Genomic DNA, 27,746 nt, shown 5'->3' with positions numbered 1-27,746 from the left:
CACCTACTCTGCACATTTTTGGGTTGTGGGGGCGAAACCCACGCAGACACGGGGAGAATGTGCAAACTCCACACGGACAGTGACCCAGAGCCGGGATCGAACCTGGGACCTCAGCGCCGTGAGGCGGTTGTGCTAACCACTAGGCCACCGTGCTGCCCTGGAATAAGGGAATTTAATTACAAATTTAGGCTGCAGCAACTGTGGCTATTCACCCTGCAGCAAAGGGGATTGAGGGGGAGATCTGTCAGAGGTATGTAAGATTGTGACAGGTTTAGATCAGACAGACAAAGAAAAGCTGTTCCCATTAGCTAATAGTAAAAGGATTACCTAAACATAGATTTGAAGTTTGGACAATAGATGAAGGAACGATGTGAGGAAGCACTTTTTAATGCAGTGAGTTGTAATGATCTGGAACCTGTTGTCTATGAAGTTGACGGAAGCCGAGGCGATCAGTAATTTTGAAAGGAAATTGGATACTTGAGGGAAATACATTTGCAGGATTACGGGACAGAGAGCGAGGATGCCACTGACTGGCTTGTTCCACAGTGAACCAAATAGCCGCCCCCCTGTTGATATGACCCTACGTCTCATCTCAAGCCAATCTACTAAACCTCTGTGGCAAGCACATCAGTTAGATTCAAAGACCAAAACTGTGCAGAGATTAAATGTCAAAAAGCATAATGGCGCAAGGTAAAACAGGCTTGCAATGACGGCAACATAGTGATTAGCACAGTGATTTCACACAGCGCAAGGGACCCGGGGTCGATTCTGGCCTTGGGTAGCTGTCTGTGTGGAGTTAGCACATTCCCCCCGTGTCTCTGTGGATTTCCTCTGGGTGCTCCGGTTTCCTCCCACAATCCAAAGATTTGCAAGTGAGGTGAATTGACCATGCTAAATTATCCCTTAGTGCCCAAAAGATGTGCAGATTAGGAGGTGTTACGGGGATAGGGTGGGGAAGTGGGCCCAGGTGTGGTGCTCTTTCAGAGGTTCGGTGTAGACTCGATGGGCCAAATGGTCTCCTTCTGCGCTGTAGGGATTCTATAATTCTACTTCACTTTCCTCCCAGGAAAGGCTGAGAGTCTATCTTGAATTTAGCTTGTTTATCATATAAACATAGATGAAAAACTGCAATGACGTGTTAATGGATGGGAGTTTTAATTTCATTGGACTCCAAAGAGCTTGACAGTCTGTGTAATGCAATTTATTATCAATAAGTGTAAAGAATTTTTGAAGTCCAGTTTAATATTCTAGAAACATCCAAATTATTGAACGCAACCATCTTTTGCCAAGTAAACTGCACACAAGTTAAAGCTTAGTCTGAATGAGATGATTTTTACACCAAACTGGATGGCAAATAATCAGGAGAGGTATTACAGTCTAAAATCTGGACTGTGCTAAAACAGCTACCTTGCATCTTTTACCCTACTACAAAAACAGGAATGAATCCTTGAACGTGACTTCCTACAATACTACATTTTAGCAAAGAAATCCACAATGCTTTCTTCAAAGCACCGACTTCCCCTAATTTTCTTTTGTGAGAACAAAACTTGTATTTATGCAGCACCTTTAACCTGCAGAGGATGCACCAATGGTGTTTTGCAGACATTGAAAAGTTGTTTCTGTTGTAGCTTAGGAGCCATGGAAGCCAATGAGTGCACAGCAAGCTCCCACAACCAACTTAGTCATGATGGTTGAGGGATAAATATCACCCAGGACATGAGGAAGATCTTCCCTGCCCTACTTCAAAATTGCGATACGGGATCTCTACCCTGAGAGTACAGACAACTACAGTCTGACATCTCATCTCCTGTTCAGTATTGGTATCAGCCAAGGTTATACACTCAAGTCTCCAGAGTGCGACTTCAACACACAAAGTTCTGACTCAGAGGTGAGTGTGCTACTCACTGAGCCAAGGCAGAGGCCATAAATTAAATGATAAATTAAACGTATACCTTTCATAATCAGAAGGAAGAATAGGAAACTAACAAGGTGACTGAAGAGGGGAATGCTGGGTACCTTATCATCACTAACTCCAAACTGTATTCCAGGTTTATGAATTTTAACTGGTGCAGCTAGTGGAAGGCTCTTATACACAACAGGAAATTTCAGTGCACTCAGCAAAATTAGGTGGTATTCCCCAATACAAGGACAATCCTACAATCCCATTTCAAGCCAGGCATCCATTAGCGAGTGCACACCACAAATGATTGACTTTGTGTTACGGTTAGTCATGAAACAAAAAAAAGGCAGAACAATAGCACATTTGCCAAGTTTCCATATTTATATTAAGCTGTCATCGCCATGTTTGGAATGGGAGTCCTTCTTCAAGATTCTCTTAAGGTTAATGTGCAGGTTCAGTCAGCAGTTCGGAAGGCAAATGCAATGCTAGCATTCATGTCGAGAGGGCTAGAATACAAGATCAGGGGTTGGTCAGACTCCATTTTGAGTATTGTGAGCAGTTTTGGGCCCCGTATCTACGGAAGGATGAGCTGGCCTTGGAAAGGGTCCAGAGGAGGTTCAGAAGAATGATCCCTGGAATGAAGAGCTTGTCATATGAGGAACAGTTGAGGACTCTGGGTATGTACTCGTTGGAGTTTAGAAGGATGAGGGGGGATCTTATTGAAACTTACAGGATACTGCGAGGTCTGGATAGAGTGGACGTGGAGAGGATGTCTTCACGAGTAGGAAAAACTAGAACCAGAGGACACAATCTCAGACTAAAGTAACGGTCCTTTAAAACAGAGATGAGGAGCAATTTCTTCAGCCAGAGGGCGGTGAATCTGTGGAAATCTCCACAGCAGAAGGCTGTGGAGGCCAAATCAGAGTGTCCTGAAGACAGCGATTGGTTCTTAATTAAGAAGATAATCAGGGGTTATGGGGAGAAGGCATGAAACTGGGGATCAAAACTTATCAGCCATGATTGAATAGTGGAGCAGACTTGATGGCTGAGTGGCCTAATTCTTCTCCTATGGTTTATGGAAAGATTGTATTGCCAAATTGAGTTGCCCTCGCCACAAACCATGTGCAATCTATCCTGTCAGGGACTCCATCCAACCCACTCAATCTTCGGAGAGAGATTCCAATTTCCAACTGGATCTAATTTCACTTAACTAATACTCTGTGGAGGAAATATTTTTTCTAATCACTCATCTTGTAGCTTCCCATGTCCTTTTGAGCACACACCCATGACACAAGTTAGCTAGAAGACACCACTAAAAACTCAGAGACCAGAATAATGGAGGGTATAGAAAATTGTCAGACCAAATATGGAGCTTAATGCATGTGTACAGAATTGCTTAACCTTAATGATCATGTTAAATTAATGGACCAAATAATGTCTTGTGACTGCAATAAACTGCAGCACCACAGAAAATTAAACTCAGTTCATTGTTTCATGTTTCACTGATTTCATAAGTTAGATTTCAGCAGCACGGTTCCTGCCATCTGTTCAAAGGTCGATATTAGCTACTTCATATTAAGAGAAGGGAGTGACAATATTTCTTCCCATCCACTGGCTCCCGCTATCAATTGGCTCCTCAGGCAATCCAGCCCTTCAGCTGCAGGCCCTGACAATATAGGAACAGGAGTCGGCCATTCCACCCCCTGTCCCGCCATTTAATGAGATTATAGCTGGTCTGTGGCCCAACTCCTTGGGCCCATTAATATCTTTGCTTAACAAAAATCTATCTCTTTCAGATTTAAAATCGACAACTGTTCTAGTTTCAACTGCTGTTTGTGGGAAAGAGTTCCAAATCTCCACTTGAGTAAAGAAGTGCTTCCTAACATCTCTCCTGAACGGTCTTGCCTTAAATTTTAGTGAATTCCTGCTAGTTTTAGAATCTGCAACCAGTCGAAATAGTTTATCTTTATCCACCCTGTCTGTCTCCGTTAATATCTTGAATACTTCGATCAGATCACCCATTAACCTTCTATCTTCTAGTGAAAACAGGCCTAAATTGTGTAATCTCTTCTCGTAACTTCACCCTTGTAGTCCAGGTATCATTTTTGTAAACCTATTTTGCACTCCCTTCAAGGACAAAATATTCTTCTTGGCAATAGCACTGAAGACTTGTGCTCCAGAACTTGCCTCACCCTGAGCCAAGCTATTCCAGTACAGCTACAATGCTGGCATCTACCCTGCAGTGTGGGAAATTACCCAGGTTATGTCCTGTACACAAGCAGCAAGAAAAATCCAAACCCAGCCAATTACTGCCCCATCAGTATATTCACAATCATCAGCAAAGTGAACGAAGGGATCATCAACAGTGCTATCAAGCGACACTTACTCAGCAATAACCTGCGCATGGACGCTAAGTTTGGGTTCTGCCAGGTCAATTAGCTCCTGACATTATTACAGCCTTGGTTCAAACATAGACAAAAGAGTTGAATGTCCGAGGTAAAAGTGGCTGCTCTTGACATTAAGGCAGCATTTTACCAAGTATTTGACTCATCAAGGAGCCCCAGCAAAACTGGAGTCAATGGGAATCAGGGGGGAAAGGCGCCACTCCTTGAAGTCATACCTGGCACAAGGGAAGATGGTTGTGCTATTTAGAGATCAATCATCTCAACCTTTTGGACATCACTGCAGGAGTTCCTCAGGTTAAGTGTCCTCGGCCTAACAATCCTCAGCTGCTTCATTAATGGCCTCCTTTCCAGCATAAGGTCAGAAGTGCGGATGTTCGCTGAAGACGGCACAATGTTCAGCACAATTCGGAATTCCTCAGATACTAAAGCAGATCATGTTCAAATTCAGCAAGACATGGACAGTATCCAGGCTTGGGCTGACAAGTAGCAAGTAACATCCAGGCTACACAAGTGCCAGGGAATGACTATCCAAAACGAGAGAGTATCTAACCATTGCCCCTTGAAATTCATGACATTACCATAGATGAATTCCCCCTCTATTAACATCCTGGGGTTACCATTGATCAGAAACTGAACTGGACCAGCATATAAATACTGTGGCTACCACAGCAGGTCAAAGGCTAGGAATTGTGTGGCGAGTAACTCACATTCTGAGTCTCCAAAGCCTGTCCACTATCTACAAAGCACAAGTCAGGAGTGTGATTGAATCCTCTGCGTGACCTGGATGAATGGAACTCCAACAACATTCAGGAAGCTTGACACTATCCCAGACAAAGCAGCCCACTTGATTGCTGGCCATTCCACAAACATTGACTCCTTCCACCACTGACAAACAGTGGCAGCAGTGAGCATCATCCCCAAGATGCACTGTAGGAAATCACCAAGGCTCCATTGGTAGCACCTTCCAAACCCACAATCACCACCATCTAGAAGGACCAGGGCAGCGGATATCTGGGAACACCACCACCTGCAAGTTCCCCTCCAAGTCATTCTGACTTGGGAACATATCACCGTGCCTTCACTGTCACTGGGCCAAAATTCTGGCACTCCCTCCCTAACAGCACTGTGGATGACCACATGGACGGCAGCACCTACCCATCATCTTCTCGAGGATAATTAGGAATGGGCAACAAATGCTGGCCTAGCCAGCAAAGCCCACATCTCGTAAAAATTATTTTAAAAAGAAAATGTATTGCAGGAACTGACCAAGGCTCCTTTGGCAGCACCTTCCAAACCCACGACCACTATCATCTCGGACAAGAACAACAGATACCTGGGAACACTGCCACCTGGAGATTCCCCTCCAAGTCACCCACCGTCCTGACTCGGAAATATATTGCCATTTCATCACTGTTGCTGAGTCAAAATCCTTAAATTATCTCCCTAACAGCAAAATGGATGTACCTACACCTCGGAAATTGTGGTTCAAGAAAGTAGCTCACCACCATCTTCTCAAGGGCAACTGGGGATGGGCAATGAATGCTGGTCTAGTCAGTGACACACATCCCACAAATGAATAAAATAAGAAAGTTGCTCAAATATGAGCTCCTGTAATGATGTTTGTGGGGGCATCACAGCTGAGCATTCGTGTGCTTTTTGATCAGAATCAGTAATGGAATATGAATGTTGGGTGGTTACCACCTAACCCTAGTTTACCTGACTAAATTCAGCAAATTGCTCAGACTGGGGATCCAATGGTAAGTTTCTGATCTTCGACAATTTTAGTCAGCCGTATTCCCATAAAGTATGTCCTCTGCAACATATCTTTATTGATGCACCCGTCCACTTGACCATAATCTGCTGTCATCAGCACAGGGCTCGAGTTCTTCGTGGACATGCCACAGGTTTTTTTTCTGCTCCATTCTAGGCGTTCTGCGACATACCGCCATGGCTCCTGTTTCTGGTTCACTCACAGTAGCCATCTCAGCTTGCTCATTCCCTCTCCTCATAAGTATCCTGGCAAGTTGATTGACCTGGGGTCAATCCTCCTCCTCTCTTCAGCCACAGCTTCTCACTGCATCACGTTCCAGAACGTTCACACCTTGTTATAATTATACTTCCCGTAGTGTCCTAATAGTAAGGTTAAGGGGGGGGGGGGGGAGTTGTTGGGTTACGGGTATAGGGTGGATACGTGGGTTTGAGTAGGGTGATCATTGCTCGGCACAACATCGAGGGCCGAAGGGCCTGTTCTGTGCTGTACTGTTCTATGTTCTATTTGTGACTTCTTGGATCAGTGAATTAACATTTTGCTCTTGGTTACAGACAGTGAGTCATACCTGCTCATCAAAATTCCATATATATTCCAGTGCGTCTTTTACTCAGCCTGCTGTAGCAGTGTCATGAGTTCCAACACCAGATTCCACCTTGACCTCTTCCCTTTCTCCTCTGGCACACTTTCTTTATTTTTGCATGTCCAAAGCATTGAAAGATAAAATGGAAGGCTTATTCCATCCTTTCCATCTCATCTTCCAATCCCTTTGATGGTCACTTTCCATGCTACCTTCCTCAACAAAACTTTTGCACTGTGACTCCTCATCCTGTCCGCAGTCCCCTGCTGAACACATTATATAAAACTAAGTTCTTATCGGGGTTAGTGTACAACTACGCAGCTCAAGCTGCTGAATCACTGAAGATCAAATTGAGAATTTTACCACGGAACAGTTAATTGCACCTCAGATGATACATTGGGGATACACGTACAGAATATTTTGCTCAAGTTACTCGTAATGATTGAAGGAAAGTCAGGAAATACAATTTGAAAATGAAAAGCAACTTTATATGTGAAATGCTGTACTCACATGGTTATTGATCCTGCAGATTCCTGGGAATACACAGGATCTCTACAAATGTCAGAGTCAGAGCTGCACAAACAGAATAAAGGATTTGAATGAAAATTCAGAAACAAGTTAAATACATTTATACTCCGGAGAAACCTGACCGAAGTACCATTTGAGCTGAACAGAGCCGTGCATCTAATGCCAAACAGCAATAAGAGTTGGCAGTGATTTGCTTCCCAGTACTAAAGGAGAACATCTCTTGTAATATAGCAGCACTTACCAGAGAAATTACAGCAATAAATCACTGCGGATACATCAGCGCATTCACTTCAACCATAAAGATTGCAGGTGTTGGGTTGTTGTTGAAAACACTGCTAATCCTTCGCTGTGATGAATGTAAGAGTTTCAGATGTATAATACTATATGTATTTGGTGGAGTAATTAAAAGCCTCGGTTAGTGTGTGTATGATTGCTGCAGTAGTGCTTTTAAAAATCCTGGTTTGAAAGACAGCTAAGCTTTTTGGGAGCCTCAGGTGCAATTAAAGCATTGTAAATGTTTGGGCTAATAGATGTCTGTTTATGCTAAGACGTTCCCTGCGGAGTAGTTAATTAGACACATTGTGTTCAGTTCAGTGAGAGGATGTAGTTAATGGGATGAGCCAGGGGTTGAAGCAGTCAAGTGTTGAGGCTCAGTTTTAGTTTATGGCTGGAAGGCAAAATGAGAAGTTTCTGAAGAAATACAGCCGGACATTCTGCATTGTTTGAACAGGGCTCAGATCTGTCTGTTCAAACGTCTCAAAAGACATCTCTGTACATCAAGTATTCCTGAGTGATAACTGCATTTAAAAATGGATTGGGATCGGAGATGGTTTTGTTGTTTGAATGGAAATAAAGATAGCAGTTAAGGATTATTGTGGCACTGTATTTATTAGCATTGTTTGAGGGTAATTGTAAGCTATTTTCTTGAGTGATGTTAAAGATATTTTAATATTGTGTTCATGATAAAAAGTTTATTTCAGTATACCATATCCCTATTTTACATGAAATCACTCCTGGAGCGAGGTATCCTTTCCTCACAGTCTTACAAAATTAAAACATTGAGGTTTTTGTCCCATATCCTAGTCTCTGTTGGGGTCTGGTGCAGTATCGTAATACCGCTATATTACTGATGCTGTTAATCTACATATAAACTAGCAGAGAGCACTTGCAGTGTGGAATTGGTGCAGGAGGCAGAAATCACCATCAAATCTGATCCTGACCTTCTCCAATGACCGTATATAGGTATTTTTCAGGAGCAATCACTAGATAGTGATCAAATTTATGAACCCTGGCTGATTTCATCAGCCCTACCCACAATCTCAGTCATGACATGGTGGTAGTACTCGTGCCTCTAAGGTAGAAGCTTGTGGATTCAAGTCCCACTCAAATTCTTGAGAACAAAGGCTATCGCTGATCTTTTAGTGCAGTACTGAAGGAATGCTACACTGTTAGAGGTTTCTTCCTTTGGGTCCGACATTGATTAGGCCAAATGGCCTTTTTAATTGGACATAAAGATTCAACAGCACCATTTCAAAGAAGAGCAGGGGACTTCTATCCCGGTGTCCTGGCCTATATTTGTCCCGCAACCAACCAAGATCACTAAAATAGTTAATCCTTCCTGTTGTTTGTACATGTTTTCTGTGGACAAATTGTCAGCCACATTTCCTACGTCACAACATTGACTACGTGTCATTCATTGTAAAGTGTTCTGAGCAAAGGATATGCAACATAAATATACAAATGCAAAAAATCATTTTTTTTTGAGATTAACCAATTTATCATAGAATTGGACCTGGAGAAAATCGTTATGGAGTTTAGTCAATAGCCTCTTTAGAATCGGAGGGAAGGAGGTTTGCAAAATAATTCCAAAGGGCAACATTTCTAAGTCGCAATCTGTATTTGGAACTTATTAAAAACATGTTTCTCCACTTTCAATTTAATGATACATGTATCGTGGTCTCACGGTATTAATGAAACCAGTTCATCTGGTCAGTGATGCTTCATCTTACTATGCACTAAAGATCTCTTAACATTTCACAACAGGCCCTCCAGCTGAATAAAGGTAAAATTGTGTTTTGAGACAGTTTCTATGAACGTGGAAATGTTTAGAATCGCAAAACAGAAGTAAATGCATTTTGAATTGTTGGCATGAGTGATACATTTGCAAATCTGGTCTGACTTTGGCACAAAAGAAAGGACTTTTAACTTGTATTACTGACATAAAATTGTCGGAACACCAAATGCAAAAAATTGTGACTCAGAGCATTGCTCAGGATTCTCCGCAGCATTGTTTTATCAGAAATATCATATTACAGTTTTCATTAATTCCCACTTAGGTTAAGCGAATAGTACAAATTAATTCAGCCGATTCAATAATTTGACACCTGACTAAAATGTCCAGTCCAACAAACGGTATGAGTCCACATCCTTGAGTACCATGCATGTGTCTACCCTGAATAATACAGAGTGAAGGTGGCAATCCTGAAGTACTGCAACTGCTAAATATACAGATCTGGAAGATCGGTTCAATGCTCTGGTACTATGACTACAAAAGCTCAAAGAATGCAAACACATAATTTTACAGCTCTTCCTAAGCTATTTATTTAGCTAATTAAGTCTAGAAAACAATGAGGGGGTCCAGATAGAGTGAATAACAAGGTCCTAATCCCCTCGGTTGAGTGCTCTAAACTTGGAGGCATAGATTTTGGGTAAGTAATCAGAGGTTTAGGTGTAACTCAAGGGAAATTCTTTTCACCCAGAGGTTGATTGGAACTCACTTCCTCAACGGGTTGTCGAAAAGAAATTCTTATAACATTTGTACGGCACTTAGACATGGACTTGAAGAGCTGTTAACTACAAGGCTAGAGATCAAGAGCCGGAAAGTAGGATTAGGCTGGATGGATACTCATCGGCTACATGGGCAAGATGAGCAGAATGGCCTCTTCCGTGGTGTAAATTTGTATAATTTTTCGACACATCCAATTTCGTTTTGTGAGTTATTATTGAATCTGCCCTTTACTTTGGCATTGGTAGCATGCACTTCTTTAGTAAAAACAAGTGCAAATTACATTTATTACCTCAGCAGCTCCATCTTTGTCCACAGGAAAATTTCCTCGTGTGGAATATGAACAATGTCGTGGACCAGATGGGCTGATTGCCTATTTCTGTACTGCACACTCAATGCACTTCCTTTCTGGGCCCAAATCGGTTATAACTTTTCTTTGAATCTCTATCTTTATAAACAATAGTTCAGTGGTCTGTTTGATGCTACCTGCCGATCTTTTCACATATGTGCTGTTTGCCTTTATTTCCCTTTCCTTTGCACTTGCTCTATTTTGCTCGATTCCCCATTGCTGGTGCCCTGGACAATATTTATCCATCAATTAACATCTCTATGTGTAAGTAGGCGGTCGACAATTTAAGAGTGGCTGCACTTCAAAAGAATTTAATTGGCCATCAAGTGCTTTGGGTAATGCAGAGGTTGTGAAAAGTGTAAAATTTTGTTTTGGTATTGTGAACCTGATACTTGCTATAATGTTATCAGAGTTATTTGTCACGACTGGCAGTGGGCTGAGCCCAGGAAGCGAGGGCAGCAAAGCGTATTTCACATACTGAGCTGCAGGAGTATCCATTGTGCAGCACCAATTGCATCCCGTCCTATCACTGGTAGCTGTGAACTCAGCTGTTTGGAGCCGCATTCTGGAATCCCTTCTACCTCCAATTCTTCTTTCAAAACCCTCCTTAAAAAAAACCTGCATTTTTGATCAAGGGTTTTTTTTGTGCACCTCCTACAATCTCCTTCTCTGGCTTCATGAAACGCCTTGCAGCGTTTTTCTATCTTAACCATTACCCATAAATGCAAATCGTTACTGGATAGATCCTGTTCCAAACCTGGAGAAAGTCCCTGGCTAGAACAAAAAAGATGCAAATTTTAAACAGATGCACACATCCAAACTTGTGTGCGCTCAATTGTTTTGGTGTTGTAGCCATGCTGGCCACGCAAAATGGACACTGAGCCAAACTAAAATGGAAGACTGCTGGGAAACAGACAGTTTAGCCAGAACAGCAGTCTGCAAAGAGCAGTTTGCATTCTGCAGCAGCAGAAACCAGTTTGGGCTCAGGTGAAAAGACCTTAGCTAGGTGCAAATGGCAAAACGCTTTGCATGCTAATGAGGCCATCAGACTTGAACACCCACACAATAGATACATTTGGTTCTGAATGGACACATTCTAATCAAGACCCAGACATCGAGGCACCAGAAACCTCCAAACAAAAGGACATAAGAAACGCCCCCTCCATCACGGAGACCCCCTCGCATTGGGGAATTAATCCAGTATCGATAAGAAATTGATCCAATAGGTAGAGCCCGCCCGAGAAGAGGGAAGGACAATGGAACCCCTATAAAAGATAGGGACCTCGTGTTGTCCGGTCTGTTAAACCCGTGCTCCGGCTCTGACTGACACCTGGCATCCTGACTCCAGCCGTTGAGCACCAGCCGCCGAAACCGTAAGTTCAACGCTCGCTACGCGATCCAAGCCCACTAGACTCCCAAGTACCAGAACGCTTGCTGAAGGCTGCAGACAAAACCAGGACGAAGGCCTCGTTCTCTGACCTTGCCTGTTCCTGTTAGATAAGTATTCTGTTTGCTTAAGTTTAGTTGTAGCTTAGTCTCTTAGTGTGTGCATGAGTATTTATTATTAACTGTATAATAAATATTGATCGTTTGAACTTTACTAATCGGTGTATCGTCTTTATTACTTTGAATTTGACCTTGGAATACTTGTGACGTTGCCTATACGGCATCTGGCGACTCCAGAGCTAAATAATTACATAGAACAGAGCCTAGCAGTGTTAAGCACACGTCGAACTCGGAGGCGTGTTAATACACTCCAATAAACGCGTTTTACGCCCATAGTAAAACGTGCAACATTTAGTGGCGACATCCGCCGGGACCCTGTTGTAAGTGGAAACACCACAGTGTCCAGGACCCTGAAATTTGAATTAGAACTCCAAATTGCAGAGAAAGAAAGAGATCACAAGTATTCAAGGTGTTCAAAATAATAAGCGTAATTCGGAAGTGTGTTTTAGTGCATGCGTACTAACAGGGCTGTAAGGTAAAACTGAAAGCTTTTTGTTGCGACAAACGTTCGGTAGTTTTGTGATCGGAAAATAGCGTAAGCCGTACCCTTTTCACGAAACACCACCCCAACAACCCCCTGTTCCAAATTATAAAAAGAGAGTCAGAGAAAATGGCCATGCAGGCAATGGAACGTCTGATGGATCCAGCAAAGTTTGTGGTCGCAGCGACCAGCAGCAGTAGCAGAGTAGGCCAGTGTCCCACGTGGGAGCTGGAACTCCGCAAATATCTGCAGGGAAAGGGATGGCCCCTTTGGAAAGAGTTTTGTGCAAATGAGGAGACAGGTCCCGGAAGTATAGGTCATACTTGGTGGGAGAACCTCTCTCAGATACACAAAAAGAGTTTAGGTAAAGCACGCAAGCCGATGGCGATTGTGTCCTGCTTGGCACAGTTGCGAGGCGCAGAGGAGGTCATCAGGACGCTCCGGGCAGATTTAGAGGAAAGGAACCGAATGAGTAAGGTCGATGTCAGGGACATCGAGAAAGAAAACCTGGAATTAAAAGGGAAGTTGGCAGAGAAGGATAGAGAGGTGGATGATGCCAAGAGGGCTCACCAGTCTTGTCTAGCTCATCTGAGCAGTTCCCAGACCCAGTATGAGAAAGCCTATCAGGACGTGCAACGTGCCGTTCTGATAAGACAGGAATCGGAAAAGCAGGTGGAGGCATTGCAGAGGCAATGTTCGGATCTCAAAGCAGCTTTGAGAGCACTCCACGCTGCAACAACCGAACAAAGACAAAGCACAGTTGACCACGCGAAATGCAGGAAACAGATTGCGGAACTGCAATCTCTGCTTTCGGTGCAGAATGGCTTCCAAAGCACCTTTGGAGCTCAGTTAGATGGGGAAAACGCCCCAGATTGGCAGGAATTAAGTGAGACAGCGCAGCGTTATGTTCAGGGAACATGTGCGCCAGCAGCTCAGCAGAAACGACAGGCACCCCAACCCCCCACAGCTCAGATCATAACCGCACCCATGAATCCCGTAACCACACAGAGAAAAGCCGAATCAGAAGGCGCCCCAGACATAACTTACACCACCCCTTTAACAGTAACCCAGCTAAGGGACGCTTGTGAAAAGATCACTCCGTTCCTCCCCACCGCAGACCCCCACCAGTTTTTCGCTAAAGTAAAGCAGCAGGCTACCATGTACGGCCTGGATGAGAGAGAGCAGGTTAAGCTCACCGTGCTGAGCTTAGACCAGAGTGTAGTGGCAGCCCTCCCCGACCCACAAAACGTGGCAGGAGGCAGCCTGGAGGAGATGCACACTGCCATTTTAGATGCCATCGGGTACAATAGAGGTGACCCCGTAGAAGGATTGAATAAGTGCAGGCAGAAGAGATCCGAACACCCCACAGCATTCGCAGGAAGGCTGTGGATTCATTTCAGCGCAGTTTTCGGACAGCTAGATAGAGCGCATTTAACCCGCGAAAACATGGTTAAGTGGACGCGCACAATTATCTCACACGCAACAGAAGCAGGACAGAGCGCTTGCAATAATTACGACCCCTCAGAAGAGGCCCATAACGAAAAATGGGTCCTGAAAAGATTGTCCCGCGCTTGGGAGCAATCGCTTCAGGCAAAAGGAAAGGTTAGATCCCCAGAAGAGGCTCAGGCTGCTGCAGATATCCAAGCAGTCAGAGAGCACCAGAAGCCCGCATGGGTAAACGAAGGCAAGAGCAGCCCTCAGCAGAAAGGTCAGGAATGCTATAACTGTGGACAGTTAGGGCATTGGGCAAAAGAGTGCCAAGCACCCCAGCGATCTCAGAGAGGCCAGCAGACAGGCACTCTGAACCGCAACAAGGCAAAACCCATCCACAATGTAGTAGTACAGTCAGGACCCACCAATGTGGACGAGACGAACTGACGGTGTTCGGGCTCCCCCACTTGGGTCTGTGACACACTATGGGACTCATCAGGGAGGCCCGTAGTCACGGCAAAAGTCAAAGGGAAGCCCATAGAGTTACTGTGGGACACAGGAGGATCCCGCACCACCATTAACTCCACAACCACGGCACACGCAGACACGTGGCCGACCACCTCCACCATCACACTTAGCGGGTTCACCGGACACTCGCAGCAGGGACATATCACAGCACCCGTAGCGATCCAGCTAGGGAACATTTCCACAAGACACCCCGTAGTTTTAGTAAATCTTCCCCGGACAGCAGAGCACATCCTGGGGATAGATTTTATGAACGCTCACAGCTTGTCGTTCGACCCAGTGAACCAGTGTGTCTGGCGAATGGCGAGATCAGACAGAGCCCCAGCCACCCTCACAGTAGGAGACTACGCTAATCGGATTAGCGCAGTGGGAGAGTACTCATTCGACCTGACTACACTCCACACCGACAGACAAATTAAGGCCCTACTAAACAAACACAGGACAGCATTTGCAAGTCACCGTCATGACTGTGGTAGAATGACTGGACAAGTTCATGTTACCGGACAGGACCCCCGACCGCAAAAGCAGTATAGATTTCCCCTCGAGGCAGAGGTGGAAATAGAAAAAGTTATAGGCAGCTTGTTGGAACAAGGTGTACTGAGAACGGTAGCCTCCACCAACAATGCCCCTATTTGGCCAGTGAGGAAGCCCGATGGATCATGGCGTCTGACCATCGATTATCGGGAACTCAATAAAGTAACCCCCGCAGTAGCCCCAACGGTAGCTACTAGTCCCGAGACCATGCTCAAGCAGGGTCTCAACGCCAAGTACTTCACGGTATTGGACATCAGTAATGGATTCTGGTCAATACCATTGGCAAAAGCGTGCCAATACAAATTCGCATTCACCTTTAAAACACAGCAGTACACGTGGACATGCCTCCCACAGGGATTCCACAATTCACCCTCCATTTTCCACCGACAGCTGGCAAGTGGATTAGAAAAATTTTCCCGACCCGAATGTCTGGTACAGTATGTAGACGACCTACTACTGCAGACAGACACAAAGGCAGAGCACATTTCGCTTCTGGCCGAACTCCTGGAACTCTTAACTGAAATTGGCTGTAAAGTTAACCCGAAAAAGGCCCAAATATTGGAAAGTAAAGTGATGTATTTGGGATCAGTCATCACGCACGGCAAACGCGAAATCGAATTCAAAAGAATTGATTCGATTGTCAAATTGCCCCTTCCCCAAAATGTCTCAGCCCTCCGGTCGTTTTTAGGACTGGTTGGCTATTGTCGGAACCACATAGACGGATTCGCGACAAAAGCCGCCCCACTTTCAGACCTCCTTAAGAAAGGAGCCCCCTGGGAATGGCTTCCGCAGCATACAGGCGCTGTGGAAGAGTTAAAACGAGCCCTTAGTGCAGCACCCGCGCTGCTAGTCCCCGACCAACTTTCACCGTACGCAATAGAGGTAGCGAGCACCGATCTGACCCTCTCGGCCGTGTTGCTTCAGGAACGGCACGAGCAGCTAAGACCAGTGGCTTATGCCTCCCGACTGTTAGACCCAGTAGAACAAGGATTTTCGGCCTGTGAGAGGCACCTCCTTGCTGTCTTCTGGGCAGTGCAGTATTTCTCATACATCACCGGACTCAACCCCATTACTATTCTGACCGAACACACACCCACACAGCTACTACTAGACGGTCGACTGAAGGACGGTTCAGTTAGCCAGATTAGGGCAGCTAGGTGGACCCTACTTTTACAAGGACGGGACATTACAGTGAAACGGACACGCACCCACACATACTTAGCAGACAACCTCCAATACCCCGGACAGCCCCATGACTGTGAAATTGTAGCTCCCCTGCATAACACAGGACCCTTTTTAGCAAAAACACCCCCCAGGAAGATAGGGAACCCGAAACAAAGCCCCCAGCCCACAGACACGTGTGGACCCTTGAGGATTTATGTAGACTGTTCCTCCACAGTTTTAAATGGTGAGCGTATCACAGGATGCGGCATCTATGTAGAGGACGCGCAGGGGCGCGCTCTCGAAGAGATAGCTCTTAAGTTACCAGGTCACTTAGGCGCACAGGCAGCAGAGCTAGCAGCCATAGCGTACATAGTGGACCACCCCGATTCTTTCCCCAGCCCAGCAGACATATATTCAGACAGCTTATATGTCTGCAATAGCCTAACAGATTTTCTGCCCCTGTGGAGGACACGAGGTTTTGTCTCCGCAGACGGAAAACCCCTTCCATCAGCCCCCTTACTCCAGCATATCCTAGAGAAAGCGAAGGACAGGACCTTCGGCATAATAAAAGTAAGAAGCCACCATAGGTCATCACCCCCTGGGAATGTAAAAGCCGACGCATTGGCTAAGGCAGGTTCCAGGAGAGGACACTTATGGACCCCCCCAGCTAGCGCACCAGCTAGCGCCCCTGTGAGCGCAGTCCAAGTCTCACAGACTGATATTAAAGATCTCGTGGCAGCACAGAAACAGGACGGAGACCTCAGGGAGGTTTTCAAGGGAAACTTTGTGCCTGCGTACGAGCACTTTAAACACGCACTGACCACACATGAGGGTGTGATCATTAAGGACCAACTTTATGTGGTCCCGAAGCAGGACAGGAATCAGATGATTGCCTTGTTCCATGACGGACACGGGCATCAGGGAATTGATGCAACAACGAGGCACCTCAGGCAACTCTGTTGGTGGCCTAATCTCAGGACTGATGTAACGCACTACATTGAGAATTGCCTGATTTGTGCTCAGAATAACCCGGAGAGGTATTCTAAGAAAGCACAACTTCGGCATACTCGCCCAGTTAACGGCCCTTGGACAAACCTCCAGATCGACTTTATAGGTCCATTGCCCCCTTGTCGGAATGGCTATAAATACGTTCTGGTGGTGATAGATACCTTTACCAAATGGGTAGAGGCATTTCCCTCACGAACAAATACAGCAAAGACAGCTGCAAAGATCCTGACCCACCACATCTTCACGAGATGGGGTTTACCCCGAAGTATCGATTCGGACCAGGGATCTCACTTTACAGGACGGGTCATGACGAACGTCCTGACAATATTCGGAATCAAACAAAACTTCCATATTGCGTATCATCCACAGTCCAGCGGGATTGTGGAGCGCATGAATCGGACCCTAAAAACTACCCTTAGGAAAATGGTTCAACAGAACAATTCCACATGGGATTCAGTGCTCCCATTTGCACTTATGTTCATAAGGAACACTGTCTCCACATCGACAGGATACACACCACACACACTCATGACCGGACGCCCTATGAAAGGTACAGAATTCCTTTTAGGACTGGACATGACAAGCCCCGAAGTGACGGCCCTCACACATGAAAAGGCAGTTAAAGAACTAGTTGAGACTGTGAGGTCTGCACAGATCGCAGCCGCAGTCCAGCTAGGGAAACGCCGACAGCAACGTACTGCCTGTTTCAATAAGACCGTCCACACCACAGAATTCCAGGTTGGGCAACAGGTAATGTTATCTGTTTATAACCCCAGCAGTTTTTTGGCTCCAAAATATTCCGGTCCCTACTCAATTTCGGACAAAATTAGCCCCTCCGTTTACAGGATCAAATATCCTAATGGGAAGACCGCGTGGTTCCATATAAACCAGTTAAAGGCATATGGAACACAGGCCAACCATGCTCACCATGTCCTGCTGGATGCAGCAGAACACTTCACCCCGCCCACCAGAGACACTTTTCCACCATCCCCCTCACAGACCAGTTCATCAACGGACTCGCCCACGACTCCGCCCACAGACCACTACAGACCACGCCCCGACACGCCCACAAGCTGCCACAGCAGAGACAGCAGGACTGACACTGCCTCTGAAGACAGCGACACCACACAGCCATACAGCCCACACTGCACCAACTACGACCCCGACTCCAGTGACCCCATGGAAGTCACTTACCTCAAAAACCCAGAACCACCACCCGACCCCGACTACCCCGACAACACACTCGACACTACACAATGGCACAGGGACAATTCCTACAGACTTGTCCGCAATGATGAAAGTGACCCCCGGTCACACAACTCCAAAATAGCATGCCTGATCCACACAAGGGTGTGGGATCCGGGAGAGCAGGACGACACGGTGTCTGACTCCCGACACGGCAACCCCTTTGTGACCCTGTTCACAGAGGCAGAATCAAAGTGAGGTGTCCAGATGATGTAAGATAGGAATCGTTTGAGGGAAACGATGTCCTTTCTGATGGAACCTGCACGTATGTTTGTCTTCGTTTTATGTTTGTTTGTCTTCAGGTTTGTACATTGTTCAGCTGGAGGATGGACATCTTCTTTTCAGCTGAAAAGATTGTGACCACCTCACATACACGTTAGCTTGTCTGCCGAAACTTTTGAGAACTTCGGTTTGATTGGAGATCTTTTCCAAAGTTGTAAGGCCACCCGCCAAATAGCTTGTCCGCAGATATCTCTGAGAACTTCAGTGATGTCCTCAGTTGGAGCATCTTGGCTCCCTTGGTTTTTTAGGTGCCCCTCTATTCGGCGAAATAGAGGCTGCAAGTCATGGTGAACACATTCGTACCCGTTTTCTCCAGGTTACTCAGGCAGTGGACAAACGGCACTGAGGACCCGCCCTGTCTGAGAACCAACCCTTGGTCAGCCAAGCTCGGGTATGGCACAGCACGCCCTACCCGGGGATCCCATCCAACTCGTACCCGTCGCGGCCCATACGCAACTCATTCGGATGTTTATTTCCAAGTTTGTTTTCATTTTACGTTAGGTAGCCCTTCGGCCGCCATCCCACATGCTATTTACATCCGGGAACATTCGGATGGTAAATCAGCAAAGCCTGCGAGACGGCTCGCAGAAGGAAGGATTGTTAGGTGTATGCTGGTCTTTAAATTCGCTTTTTGAAAAAAAAAAATGAGGGGAGTCACAGGGTGTGACTTAGCCAGTCATTTTAAAGGGTCAATTGGGATTTGAAAGACAGATGCACTAACAAGTAAAGGTCTTAAACTGTGTATTGACAGATACTGTGCTTGATCCCAAAGGTTTCAAAGGACGAGACAGAGGTCGAAGCCAGGATTGTCAATACCGGAGGAAGAAGGAAGAGAAAGAAGAAGAACAGCAAAATGATGGAAGCCCACTTATTACTGTTTAATGTCATATGTATATGTGTGGAAACAAGACACGTTTCCCCCACAACCCCCACCGTAAATGTTAGTACAACAAACCCCCAGTGCTCAGCTCTGATCAGCGAGGTTCAGACCTGGTGTACTAAATTCATGACGTGGTACTCCATGTCCTACATAATCGAATCACTGTTGGTGATCGCGATCCTCATCATCCTAGTGCAGACCCTCAGGTTGAGGAAATGGAAGAGGAGAGCCTCTCGTTCCAGCACCTCACCCATCTATAGAGTGCAATCCCCCATCTTCGGATTCCACCAAACCCCTCAACCCCTCACTGATTACAACACTCTGTAAATAAAATTCTGCCATGTATTATATTGTTCCATACTCGACTGCCGAGTTGGGAAGTGTGATGTTGTGGTGTGAATGGTTAAGATTTTAGAGTGATTAAATGTTTAAGTTAAGGTTAATAGTGATAGGTAGAGGTTCCCAATTGTAGTAATGCATGTCCCTTTTGACATAGGGCCAAGTAGAGATGTTAGTTAAAATTTTTTTCTCTTCTTCCCATAGTTTAGAACAGAGTAGAACAGGAACTGGCAAGAGGTCAGAACACAAGGAGGCAAAGTACATAGGTGATCCTTCACAATAGTATGATTGTGAGGATCACAAGGAGGGAATGTAGCCATGCTGGCCACGCAAAATGGACACTGAGCCAAACTAAAATGGAAGACTGCTGGGAAACAGACAGTTTAGCCAGAACAGCAGTCTGCAAAGAGCAGTTTGCATTCTGCAGCAGCAGAAACCAGTTTGGGCTCAGGTGAAAAGACCTTAGCTAGGTGCAAATGGCAAAACGCTTTGCATGCTAATGAGGCCATCAGACTTGAACACCCACACAATAGATACATTTGGTTCTGAATGGACACATTCTAATCAAGACCCAGACATCGAGGCACCAGAAACCTCCAAACAAAAGGACATAAGAAACGCCCCCTCCATCACGGAGACCCCCTCGCATTGGGGAATTAATCCAGTATCGATAAGAAATTGATCCAATAGGTAGAGCCCGCCCGAGAAGAGGGAAGGACAATGGAACCCCTATAAAAGATAGGGACCTCGTGTTGTCCGGTCTGTTAAACCCGTGCTCCGGCTCTGACTGACACCTGGCATCCTGACTCCAGCCGTTGAGCACCAGCCGCCGAAACCGTAAGTTCAACGCTCGCTACGCGATCCAAGCCCACTAGACTCCCAAGTACCAGAACGCTTGCTGAAGGCTGCAGACAAAACCAGGACGAAGGCCTCGTTCTCTGACCTTGCCTGTTCCTGTTAGATAAGTATTCTGTTTGCTTAAGTTTAGTTGTAGCTTAGTCTCTTAGTGTGTGCATGAGTATTTATTATTAACTGTATAATAAATATTGATCGTTTGAACTTTACTAATCGGTGTATCGTCTTTATTACTTTGAATTTGACCTTGGAATACTTGTGACGTTGCCTATACGGCAACTGGCGACTCCAGAGCTAAATAATTACATAGAACAGAGCCTAGCAGTGTTAAGCACACGTCGAACTCGGAGGCGTGTTAATACACTCCAATAAACGCGTTTTACGCCCATAGTAAAACGTGCAACAGTGTTGCTACTGGTACTCTGGAATCCACCATGCAACATAATTATAGCAAATTCCAGAACACTGGGAACGGAGACAGACATAATAGAATTCAAACGTATCCAGGCTCCTTCCTTTACTGTAAGTACAATGTATATCCCAAATCAGCCTGCTGATAATATGCACTATACTGGGAAAATGCTTGCAGTGGTTGTGGTGAAGGGAAGGGTGGGGGCGGTGGGGTGGTCAGCAATGCAATACCGTAATTGTGCACAATTACTTCTGGTATCCCCCAAGGATATACCTTTGGTCGCCTATTTCCCATGTACATGCTGCCTATCGGCGACATAATCTGAAAGCACAGTATCAGTTTTCACATGTACGCTGACGGCACCTGGCTCCACCTCACCACCTCTCTCAACTCTCCACTGTTGCTAATTTATATGACTATTTATTATATGTCCAGTACTGCATGGGTAGAAATTTCCTTCAATTAAATATTGCAAAGATTAAAGCCAGTGCTTTTGGTGCCTGCTCCAAACTCTGTTCCCTAACTACCAACCCCATCTTGCTTCTTGGCAACAACCTGAGATTGTAACCTTCGTGTCATGTTTGATCTCGGCATGGGCTTCTGACCTCATATTTATGCCTTCACGAAGACTACTTGTTTCTTCACCCATCTCGGCTCACCCGTGGCTGAAGACCTCATTCAGGTTGTTGTTGTCTTTAGACTTGACTATTCTAATGCACTCCTGGCAGGTCACCCTCATTCTACCCTCTGTAAGCCTAAGGTCATTCAAAGCTCTTCCGCCTGTGTTTGGATTAGCACCAAATCCTGGTCCTCTATCATGCCTGTGCTTACTGACGTACATGGGCTCCCAATCAAATAACATTTTGATTACAAAATTTTCATTTGTGTTTTCAATTACTTCTATGGCCTAGCCCTTTTTTCTGTTATCTATTCTATCCCCAGAACTCTTTGAGGCATCGGGGGCTGGATTCTCCGTTTTCTGGTCTATATCCCCACAGTGTCCTGATAACTGTGGTCTTTTACGCCAGGAAAACTGGCGTCAAAAGGCCACAGATTCACAGCCTAGCAGGAGACTGGCAGGCAGCTGTTATGTAGCTTGCAGCTTCAGCTGCCAATACGGCCCCTGCACTTCCGGGTCAGAGGCCGTGCATGCGCACGGTGGCGGCCGCTTCCATGGCAGACTCAGCCCTGCGGAAATAGTGCCCCCGATCTGCGGCTCACCCAACCTGGACCACCCGCACAAAAAACCCCAGTCTCGAATGAGGCCCAGCAGGAGGGGCTCCTCGTGGATAGGGGCGCCATTCTGGCTGGCTGCCCGATCGTCTCTCCGCCCTCCTCCCCACCTTTCAAACCCCCCCCCCCCCCATCTCCAATGTCAGGATGGGCCCTTGGGAACAGCCCCTGACCACCCCCACCCCACCAATCTCTTCATCTTAGCATCCTGCATCTAGACTGGCACCGGGGTAATGCCCCTGCTAGCCTGGCAGTTCTAAGGTGCCAGAAGGAGTGCCCTGTCCCAGACCACCCAGGGGTCTCTCTAATGGCCTGGGAGACCCCTCCAGGTGCCATTATGACCAGTCCACGTTTGTGGAAACCAGCACGAAGCGGCGCCCTGACGAGGTCTCCCAGGCGCGACCATTAGTCTGGGGCACCACGAGAATCCCGCAAACGCATATTTAAATGAACCTAATGGATCATTTAAACATGCAGAACTGGATCACGCCCAGTGAGGGCGAGATCCAGATCGTGATTTTGTTAAATCACGTGAGATTCAACTACCTCATTCCGACACAAAGTCGGGCATGACAAGGCCACTATATCGTGTCCAATATCTCCTAATGTGGCTCGGTGTGATAGTCTGTTTTACAATGCTCCTGTGATGTGCCCGAGGTCTCAAGTGCTATATAAATGCAAATTGTTGTTGTTGAACTCACTTGCCCGACACTGGTTTTAATATTTGAGTAAAAGTGTCTCCACCTGTTGCTCCTGGACTCTGTGAATGTTGTCTGTGAAATCATTTAAGTCTGTTTATTTACAGCTGTAAAAATACTGCCAGATTCAATTAATTCCTTTTGCATTCTTTCCAGTTGAAAACTAAGGAATGCTATCTTGTCAAACACTCTTCTTGTTGGGCCCTCAAGGTTAGTCTTGTTCATTGTATGGAATTTACAACACAGAAACAGGTCATTCAGCCACCCAGTCGATGCTAATGATTCTGTTCCACATGAGCCACCTCCCAATCTATCAGCCCATCTATTTCTTTCTCCCTCATGTACTTATCTAGATTCCCTTTAAATGCATCAATGCCATTCACCTCAACCTCTCCATGTGATAACAAGTTGCACATTTGAACCATTCTCTGGGTAAAAATGTTCCTCCTGAATTACTTAAGTGAATTATCAGTGATCACCATAGATTTTTGGTACCTTGTTTGGACATAGGCTACGCTACCCCATAGCTTTTCCATTTCTAGTCAAAAATAATCCCTGCCTGTTCAGTCTTTTCTACTAGTTGGAGCCTCAGTTCTGGTATCATTGTCGTGAAGCTATTTTTGCAGCCCCACCAGTCAGTGTCTATTACTCTTGCAATAATGGAGACCATAACTGTATCCAGTACCCTAAGTGAGTTCGAACCAAAGTGTCATTCAAGTTTAATATAACATCTCTGTTTTTCATTACCATTCCCCTCGGAATGAATCTTTGCTTTTTTAAATGTTAGCTTACATGACATGTTACAGCACCGTGGCAATATGCAAAAGGATAGATCCTTCAATTACTTTAAAGTTGGTCCAATAATAGCCGCAGTGCAAAGATGTAAATGTTATATTGTACTTGGGAGACTGAACCACTTTTTTCCAGTTGGAATAACGTTACACGGTAATGTTACCAGGCAGCACGGTAGCATTGTGGTTAGCACAATTGCTTCACAGCTCCAGGGTCCCAGGTTTGATTCCCGGCTTGGGTCACTGTCTGTGCAGTCTGCACGTTCTCCCCGCGTGTGCGTGGGTTTCCTCCGGATGCTCCGGTTTCGTCCCACAGTCCAAAGATGTGCAGGTTAGGTGGATTGGCTATGCTAAATTCCCCTTAGTGTCCAAAATTTCCCTTAGTGTTGGATGGGGTTACTGGGTTATGGTGGAGGTGTGGACTTGGGTAGGGTGCTCTTTCCAAGAGTCGTGCAGACTCGATGGGCCAAATGGCATCCTTCTGCACTGTAAATTCTAATTTCACCCCAAATTATTGGAAATCTGAACTAAAAACAGAGAATATGAAAATATTCTAATTCCTTAGCTTTTGGAGAGGGAGGAGAAACACATTTATTTTCAACACATCTACATACAATGATGCATACTGAAACTAGCACACTTTGGGAGATACGCACAGGGATGCCTGGGAGAAAACACTCAGGACCTTCTGGAGCACATTCCAACAATTCCCTAAACCAGAATGCAAACATGTGTATAGATAACACCGATCAACAAGAATGTTCCACTATCCTGAAGTTGGATCATTTAAAGAAAATCTTTCACTCTAGGTTGATTATGCACCCAAACCTATACCTGACAAAAACTTGTGCGGACCAAAATCTTGCACAAGCATGGCAACTACAACTTGCAAATATATGGGTACCTTTAACTTGCGAAAAAACATTTCCCAAGGCACTTCAGTTAAAAAAGCATGCCAAGATAAAGAAGGAGCTATTAGGAACAGTAACTAAACCGCTTGGGTCACTGTCTGTGCGAAGTCTGCACGTTCTCCCCGTGTTTGTGTGGGTTTCCTCCAGGTGCTCCGGTTTCCTCCTACAAGTATTGAAAGATATGCTTTTTAGGTGAATTGGATATTCTGAATGATACACAGTGACAAGAATAAAGATTATTCTAAAAGCATGGAAAAGGAATGGATTTCAACAAGGATCTTGGAGGAGAGGTTGGCAGAGAGGCAAAGTAGCCGAGAGAGGGAAAGCCAGTGGTGCTGAAGGCAGAGCCGACAATGCTAGTGTAAAGAGAAGAATTCACATTATGCCAAAGATAAAAACCAAAGCATAACCACCACTACTGTCTAATTAAATATCAGTACTGTCTGACACTTACACTTGAAGGAGAAATAATCACTTCATGGCTCAAGAAAACCAATGCAAGTGGAAAATATTTCAGCAATGATCTGACTGAAGTAAGGTGGGAAAACATGAAGCAATGAGAGTCAAAACATTCTGAAAGGATTTCTAAATCACAGTGATGATATGAATTAGGGTCAAGCCTTTTTTTAAAATTTGATTTATTATTGTCACATGTATTAGTACATAGTGAAAAGTATTGCTTATTGCATGCTGTACAAACGATGCATACTGTACGTAGGGAAGGAAGGAGAGGCTGCAGAATATAATGTTACAGTTATAGCAAGGTGTAGAGAAAAGATCAACTTAATACGAGGCAGGTCCATTCAAAAGTCTGATGGCAATAGGGAAGAAGCTGTTCTTGAGTCGGTTGGTACATAGTACGTGACCTCAAACTTTGGTATCTTTTTCCTGACGGAAGGAGGTGGGAGAGAGTATGTCCGGGGTGCGTGGGGTCCTTAATTATGCTGGCTGCCTTTATGAGGCAGCGGGAATTATAGATAGTCAATGGAGGAGAGGCTGGTTTGCGTGATGGACTAGGCTACATTCACGACCTTTTGTAGTTTCCTGCGGTCTTGGGCAGAGCAGGCTCCATACCAAGCTGTGATACAACCCGAAAGAATGCTTTCTCTGGTGCATCAGTAGAAGTTGGTGAGGGTCGTACCTGACATGTCAAATTTCCTTAGTCTTCTGAGAAAGTAGAGTCGTTGGTGGGCTTTCTTAACTATAGTGTCGGCATGGAGGGGGACCAGGACAGGCTGTCGGTGATCTGTACACCTAAAAACCTGAAGCTCTCGACCCTTCCTACTTTGTTCCCATTGATGTCAAGGGCTGGTTCTTAGCTCACTGGGCTAAATCGCTGGCTTTTAAAGCAGACTAAGCAGGCCAGCAGCACGGTTTGATTCCCGTACCAGCCTCACCGGACAGGCGTCGGAATGTGGTGACTAGGGGCTTTTCACAGTAACTTCATTGAAGCCTACTCGTGACAATAAGCAATTTTCATTTCATTTCATTTTCATGTAGACAGGGGCATGGTCTCCACTCCGCTTCCTGAAGTCGATGACAATCTCCTTCGTTTTGTTGACATTGAGGGAGAGATTATTGTCGTCGCACCAGTTCACCAGATTCTCTATCTCATTCCTGTACTCTGTCTCGTCATTGTTTGAAATCCGACCCACTACGGTGGTGTTATCAGCAAATTTGAAAATTGAGTGGGAGGGGTATTTGGCCACACAGTCATGGATGTATAAGGACTATAGTAGGGGGGCTGAGGACACAGCCTTGTGGGGCACCGGTGTTGAGGATGATCGTGGAAGAGGTGTTGTTGCCTATCTTTACTGATTGTGGCCCGTAGGTTAGAAAATTCACGATCCAGTCGCAGAGGGAGGAGCCGAGCCCAAGGCCACGGAGTTTGGAGATGAGTTTTGTAGGAATGATGGTGTTGAAGACTGAGCTGTAGTCGATAAACAAGAGTCTGACATAGGTGTCTTTGTTATCTAGGTGTTCCAGGGTAGAGTGCAGAGCCATGGAGATGGCATCTGCTGTGGACCTGTTGCAGCGGTAGGCAAACTGTAGTAGATCAAACAATCCGGGAGGCTGGAGTTGATTTGTGCCATGACTAACCTTTTGAAGCACTTCATGATGATGGATGTCAGAGCCACTGGACGATAGTCATTAAGGCACGCTGTTTGTCATTATTTTTGGCACAGGGATTATGGTCGTCTTCATGAAGCAGATAGTGATCTCAGATTGTTGTAAAGAGAGGTTGAAGATGTCTGCGAATACCCCCGCCAGCTGATCCGCGCAAGACCTGAGTGCCCGTCCGGGTACCCCATCCGGGCCAGTGGCTTTCCGTGGGTTGACCTTCGAGAAGGCTGCTCTGATGTCTGCAGTGATGATCTCAGATACAAGTTCATCAGCGGCTTCTGGGTTGGAGAGCTCGCTTTCGCTGACCTCTTGCTCAAAGCGGGCATAGAATGCGTTGAGCTCATCGGGGGGGGGGGGGGGGGGGGGGGGGGGGGGGGGGGGTGCGTGGAGCCGATGATTTTACGTGTCTTCCTCTTGTAGCCCGTTATGTCTTGCAGACCTTGCCATAGACGGCAGGGATCCATGTGGTTAGCCTGGGACTCGAGCTTATTCTATCAGAGCCATATCTAAATGTGGTCCCTTTGTTCAAGAAGGGGAGTAGAGATAACCCCGGTAACTATAGGCCGGTGAGCCTCACGTCTGTTGTGGGTAAAGTCTTGGAGAGGATTATAAGAGATACGATTTATAATCATCGAGATAGGAATAATATGATTAGGGATAGTCAGCATGGTTTTGTGAAGGGTAGGTCATGCCTCACAAACCTTATCGAGTTCTTTGAGAAGGTGACTGAACAGGTAGACGAGGGTAGAGCAGTTGATGTGGTGTATATGGATTTCAGTAAAGCGTTTGATAAGGTTCCCCACTGTCGTCTATTGCAGAAAATACGGAGGCTGGGGATTGAGGTTGATTTAGAGATGTGGATCAGAAATTGGCTAGTTGAAAGAAGACAGAGGGTGGTGGTTGATGGCAAATGTTCAGAATGGAGTTCAGTTACGAGTGGCGTACCACAAGGATCTGTTCTGGGGCCGTTGCTGTTTGTCATTTTTATAAATGACCTAGAGAAGGGCACAGA

At 45.7% G+C, this 27,746-nt stretch overlaps 1 protein-coding gene across 5 annotated transcripts in view; it reads right to left on the bottom strand.

The window, feature by feature from the left end:
* rad18 (RAD18 E3 ubiquitin protein ligase) overlaps positions 1–27,746 on the bottom strand; it is a 407,126-nt gene that overhangs the window by 30,862 nt on the left and 348,518 nt on the right. For 4 of the 5 annotated variants that reach the window (XM_038810763.1, XM_038810767.1, XM_038810764.1 and 1 more), the window contains one exon: positions 7,164–7,226. The exons of the other annotated variant lie outside the window; for it this stretch is intronic. In XM_038810763.1, coding sequence (XP_038666691.1) covers positions 7,164–7,226 — 63 coding nt within the window. The remainder of the gene's footprint in view (positions 1–7,163; positions 7,227–27,746) is intronic. 5 annotated transcript variants of the gene reach the window in all.

This window comes from Scyliorhinus canicula, chromosome 11 (assembly GCF_902713615.1).
Source record: "Scyliorhinus canicula chromosome 11, sScyCan1.1, whole genome shotgun sequence".
NCBI classification, from domain to species: domain Eukaryota; kingdom Metazoa; phylum Chordata; class Chondrichthyes; order Carcharhiniformes; family Scyliorhinidae; genus Scyliorhinus; species Scyliorhinus canicula.
This window is presented reverse-complemented; position numbering and strand designations above follow the sequence as displayed.